Source organism: Hyperolius riggenbachi, chromosome 7 (assembly GCF_040937935.1).
Source record: "Hyperolius riggenbachi isolate aHypRig1 chromosome 7, aHypRig1.pri, whole genome shotgun sequence".
Taxonomy (NCBI): domain Eukaryota; kingdom Metazoa; phylum Chordata; class Amphibia; order Anura; family Hyperoliidae; genus Hyperolius; species Hyperolius riggenbachi.
Window position 1 is genome coordinate 6,483,779 of NC_090652.1, and position 6,000 is coordinate 6,489,778.

General features: G+C 50.8%; 1 protein-coding gene across 2 annotated transcripts in view; it reads left to right on the plus strand.

Moving 5' to 3' along the window:
* Positions 1-5,560, plus strand: part of TOP3A (DNA topoisomerase III alpha) — a 65,724-nt gene extending 60,164 nt beyond the window's left edge. For both annotated transcript variants that reach the window (XM_068243527.1, XM_068243526.1), the window contains 4 exons: positions 245-388; positions 477-599; positions 2,156-2,868; positions 4,301-5,560. In XM_068243527.1, coding sequence (XP_068099628.1) covers positions 245-388; positions 477-599; positions 2,156-2,868; positions 4,301-4,482 — 1,162 coding nt within the window. In that variant the 3' untranslated portion in view covers positions 4,483-5,560. The remainder of the gene's footprint in view (positions 1-244; positions 389-476; positions 600-2,155; positions 2,869-4,300) is intronic.
* The last annotated feature ends 440 nt before the right edge of the window (positions 5,561-6,000 follow it).

Genomic DNA, 6,000 nt, shown 5'->3' on the forward strand with positions numbered 1-6,000 from the left:
CATCTGCCATAGGCAGTCATGTGACTCAGGGGAGAGATCAGATTACAACTTGTGATTGGACACAAATGAGGGGGATTAGACAGGCTAAACTCTCTAAATACATACAGGGTGCATTTCTGTTATGTTTTCCTTGTGTCCTGTGCAAAAGTTCAGGTCCACTTTAAACCTTGAATTCAGGGCAGGAGACCCATAAGTGCCGCCATGATATGCGTGTGACCCGCGGTTCTGTGTTTTGTGTCGCCAGGCTGGACGAGGCGCTCTCTTCATACTTCGGCCAGGCGGCGGAGCATGTGGAACAGCAGGAGATCTACGCGGAAACGCCGCTGCCCATCCGGAAATGTCCGCAGTGTAACCGGGATATGGTGCTGAAGACCAGAAGAGAAGGCGGGTGAGAGAGGGAGCGGCCATGCTTATTAGACCGGCGTCTGATGCTAAAGATGACATTAGTTGAGTAACGGTTTCTTCTCACTCCTCAGATTCTACATCACCTGTTTGGGGTACCCGAGCTGTAAGACCTCGATTTGGTTTCCTGCTTCCGTTCTGGAGGTGTCGCGGGACGACAGCGTGTGCGATGTCTGCAGGCCTCATCCTGTCCACAAGTGAGTGCGGACATTGGGTGTACTGAGTGGGAGAGAAATGTGTAGTGAGTATTAAATTAGAAAAACTGTTGATCCGCACCAATCCAGTAAAACAGGTATTGAAAGCGTTAAACAACATGCTGTATGGCAGCTAAAGCCCGCTGTTTCAGACTTCTGCCCACCCAGCCTGGACGGCTTGTAAGAGTGCAGACGCCTGAAACAGCGGGCTGTAGCTGCCCTACAGCATGTCATTTTAACTTTTTCAATAAATTTACGTGTTTTATTGGATTGGTGCTGATCAATAGTTTTACTACGCTGATTTAGGCCGGATGATTGATGAGCGCTTTTTAAAAACTTCTCCCATTAGATTTTTACAGCGATTTTAACCTTCCTGGCGGTAAGCCCGAGCTGAGCTCGGGCTATGCCGCCGGAAGGCACTGCTCAGGCCCCGCTGGGCCGATTTGCATAATTTCTTTTTTGCTACACGCAGCTAGCACTTTGCTAGCTGCGTGTGCCCCCCAGACCCTGTGCGCTGCCTGGCCAATCAGTGTTAGGCATCGCTGAGGGGTGGATCGGAGTCCCCTTTGACGTCACAACGTCTTTGAACGGGATCTCGGATCGCCGGAGGCGATCGGAGGGGCTGGGGGGATGCCGCTGAGCAGCGGCTATCCTGTAGCAAGACCTTGTCTCGCTGCATGGTAAATAAAATAAAAAAAAAACGGCTTTGCTGCCCCCTGGCGGATTTTTACAAACCGCCAGGAGGGTTAATGAAAGTGAATGGGAGAAATTTGTAAAAACCGTAAATCAATCGCAAAGCGCTCAGAAAAGCACTTCTAGTGTGGATCCGGCCTTAGAGTCTGTTGGTACACACAGCTGATCTACACACAACTCTTTTAATTTTTCATAAGTGCTGCTTCCAACTCTCCAAATAGTGAATATTAAAGGGCACTTGAAGTGAGAGGGATATGGAGGGTGCCATATTTATTTCCTGTTAAATAATACCAGTTAACTGGCAGCCCTGCTGATCTTTTTGGCTGTAGTAGTGTCTGAATCACATACCTGAAACAAGCATGCATCTAATCCAGTCATACTTCAGTCTGCTGCATGCTTGTTCAGGGGCTGTGGCTACAAGTATTAGAGGCAGAGGATCAGCAGGACAGCCAGGCAACGTGCAAAAAAATTGTTTAAAAGGAAATAAATATGGCAGACGGATGATTTTTGCAACGACTCCACAGCCCTCTCACTACAAGTATCCTTGTCCCTGGATCGGCAGACCAGACACATTCACAACTGATGTCCAATATTACACAGGTCAGTGTGAAGTAGCCCTTATACATATCTCAATACACTAAGTACATAGTGCCCACTCATAACTGGAGCAACAAGCTCCAACATACGGTGCAAGTAAAATAGTCTGCTCCACATCCACCTCCTTGTGCACAGTTACTGCTTGTTCAAACCATAAGAAAGATAAAGACACATAATAAACAGACTCGGGAGCCAAGCCAGGCTGACCACACCTCAGTAAATTTAGCCTGTTTGGTTGTAATGACCATGCTCTGTATCTCCCCCTGCAGGCTGAAGCTGAAGTTTAAGCGAGGTAGTGTTCCCCCAATGATGCCTCTGGAATTTGTGGGGTGCATCGGTGGCTGTGACGAAACCCTCAGGGAAATCCTGGACCTGAAATATCTCCACAGCGGCGGCGGCAGCAGAGCCCCCCAGACCGCCCCCCGCGAGAGCAACCACCTGCAGGCGAACCAAACCAATAACCGCAGGGGTGGACAGAGCCGGCAGCCCCCTGCTAAGAAGGATGGAAGACCGCAACTGGTGACGCCAGCTGTCCAGCGCAGTGCCCCGCCCATCACCGCCGACGCTGACAGTAACGAGGTGACGTGCAACTGCGGCATCAGTGCCGTGCAGCTCACCGTGCGCAAAGAAGGGCCCAACCTGGGACGCCAGTTTTACAAGTGTAACCAAGGAAACTGTAACTTCTTCCTGTGGTCGGATCAGGACAGCGGGGCCGGCAGGAGTGCCCCGACCTTGCAGGTGTCCGGAGGACGACCTTCCACGTCCTTCAATAGTTCCTGGGCATCTGAGGGGTTCCGGCCGGCGGGAGGAAATGGGAACGCTGACGATGGAGGACAGGCGACGTGCAAGTGCAATCAGCCGGCCATCACACGCACCGTGCAGAAAGATGGCGCCAACAAGGGGCGGCAGTTTCACACCTGCTCCAAGCCCAGAGAGCAGCAGTGCGGCTACTTTCAATGGGCTGACGAGAACGTCCCGCCAGGTGAGCAACGTGTGAAGGAAGGCGGGAAGCATGCATTGTGGGGTCGTGAAATCACCATCTTACTGTCTGATTGTTTCAGCAATCGTTTTCAAAGTACCGTGTATCACCAAGGGTAGGCCGGCTTATTGGCACCCGCATTGTGGGTGTAAAATGGGCGGGGGCCTACTTGCAGGTGATATACCTCGGGTGACGTGTGCGGGGCATACATATGAAGTCACCGCCGGGAGACTTGGGCGCGGGATACAGCCGGTATACAGCTTATTCTGCTCCTGCACAAGTCCCGGCGGAGGTAATTACTATTCCCCCTCCAGGTCCGCGTGGGTGGTGGAGGATGATGTGTAAAATGGGCGGGGGCCTACTTGCAGGTGATATACCTCGGGTGACGTGTGCAGGGCATACATATGAAGTCACCGCCGGGAGACTTGGGCGCGGGATACAGCCGGTATACAGCTTATTCTGCTCCTGCACAAGTCCCGGCGGAGGTAATTACTATTCCCCCTCCAGGTCCGCGTGGGTGGTGGAGGATGATGTGTAAAATGGGCGGGGGCCTACTTGCAGGTGATATACCTCGGGTGACGTGTGCGGGGCATACATATGAAGTCACCGCCGGGAGACTTGGGCGCGGGATACAGCCGAATTACTGTGTTATAAAAGTAACTTCAGCTCCTTCTTCTGACGGCGCTGAAGTTACCCAGTGTGCGCCACTATAGGCAGAATTCATATTATGGTCAATGGTGGCGCTGGCTGCACCTAAATCTTCTGCTCTGTTATTATTATAGCGCTCTCTATGCGCTGGTAATATGTGTCTGAGCGTGCTTCAGTGTATATGGCTGTCCTTTCTCCAGCTGGCTCCCTCTACTGTCCTGTGCAGGTCTTGAACTGGCCGCTAGAGCTCCAGGCTCACTGCAGTCACATGACAGCAAGCCTCGACCTCTAGTGGCCAGTTCAGAAGCTGCATGGGACAGGTGGCACTCTCTCGGTCCAATTCAAGGCTGCATATATTTGCATAAATTAAATTGCCACTTGCTCCCTGTCCCCCCTGCAGTTGTACCCCCCGTCCCCTCCCCCGGGAAGCAGCCTGAGCTACCATAGGCCATAATAGTAATTATGGCTAAAGTGGCGCTCAGACAGTAATTAATGTCCAAATTACAAAACAAATAGTACAATTTGGGCGCCAGCAATAGCTGGAAACCAAAATACGTATTTCCCCAGTGTCAATGGCTACCTGGAGGGGGAATAGAGCTGGAGCAGGGTGAGCCGTATATCTGCTGTATCCTGCGCCCAAGCCTCCCGGCAGCTTAGTAATAAGTATGCTTAATTATATGTAAGGTCACATTAGTACAGTGCTTCTAATCTACCCATACTGCTTTGCTGCATCGCCCTGCAGCTATACTCTGCCTTTATAGCCCATTAAATGTTTTTTTCCCCCCAGGTCCCTCTGGTGATTTTCCCGGTGGATTCGGCGGCGGGTCTGGTGCACAGCGAGGGTTTGGCGCTAAGAAAAAGAGATCCGATAACACCTCAGAGCGCGGCCCGACAGCAAAGCGTCAGCGCACCTGCGGCATCTGCCACCAGCCAGGTCACAATCGCACTAACTGCCCCCAGAACAGATGACCAGCGTCTGCTATCATTGCCAGGAAGCCATGCGAGGTGATGGAGTGTCTCTACTAAGGGCTTAAGGCAGAACTCTAACCAGATAGTGCCCAGCCTATTGTCCCAGTTACAGATGCACTACAGGAAAAGAACTGGAGGGTATAGTGAAATACTGCAAGCAGAAGACTGTCTCCTCATTCTACAGTGCCCTGCGAACCAGAGATCAGACTTGGTGCCACTGCTGTTATCTGACATATTTCAGGCACTGGGGGCCGGAGGGGAGTTGTCTCTGGACCTCAAGGCCCATATCCAAGCCAAACAAAAGTCGTGGAAAAGACAACCAACGGGGCATGAATGAACTTTACCAGTTACACTGTTGAAACATCAAGTCTTTTCTGCATATCGCAAACGACCAGCTCCTTTAAATACTGCAGACGCAAGCGTAAACGACAGTATGCACAACATGTCCGCATTCAGGAGAAAAGTGTCATTCAAACGACATTGTGCACGCATGGCTGCCTTGATATCTGCCCAACATTCGTCTGAGTTGATCTGCCAGACGGATTTGGCAACCACCCTGATATCGGTCACTCGTCAGGTTGTTTGGCTACATTTTTTGCACAAGGTGGTCGCCCAACACAGCGAAATCTTTCATTTGGTGAACGTTTAAAAAGACTAGTTGGATGTGTGTACAGGTCTGTGAAGGAGAGCAGACTTGCAGGCAGGCGGTCAGCCGCTTCTTCAGTCTATTGTGCCGGCAAATTGGAGAATGGAGGCGTCCAAATATTATAAAATGATCAAAAACAGCTTAATAAAGGCGAGCTAGTGGTTGGCTTACCTCCCCAGCAGAACATGGCAGCCAATAGGACTCACTATTTATTGCACAATAATAGGATTTGTATTTCTCAGCAGGCAGGAAGTCTCTGGCTGCATGTGCTAGAGGCTGAGGATCAGCAGGACAGCCAGGCAATCTGCATTGTTTAAAAGGAATTAAATATGGCAGCCTCCATATCCCTCTCAGCTCAGGTGTTAAATAAAGAGAGTCTGAAGCCTAATTTTTTGTTTACCTCATTTTAACGCGCGGTTATCGTCACCATTAAGATACAAGCTGATTCGCTGCTTCCCCGCGACAGAACGAGGTATTTATACCCCTGAAATCCCCGGGTAAAATTCCACAAATTTCCAGGTTGCAGATTTTGTTGCCCTGGGGAGGCGGAGCTGTGTGCAGTAGCTCTGCCTCTTATCCAGTCAATCTCTGCCTCTCCCCGCCCCTCTCAGTGAAAGAAGATTGAGAGGGGCGGGGAGAGGCAGAGATTGACTGACTGGACAACAGGCAGAGCTACTGTGCCCAGCTCTGCCTCTCCCAGGCAGCAAAATCTGTGACTTGGAAAGTTGTGGCATTTTGCCCCGGGGATTTCAGGGGCATAACTACCTCGTTTTGCCGCGGGGATGCGGCGAATCAGCTTGTATCTTAATGGTGACGATAAGGATGCAATAAAGAGGTAAGAAAAATTGGCTTCAGGCTCTTTTTAAAGTGAA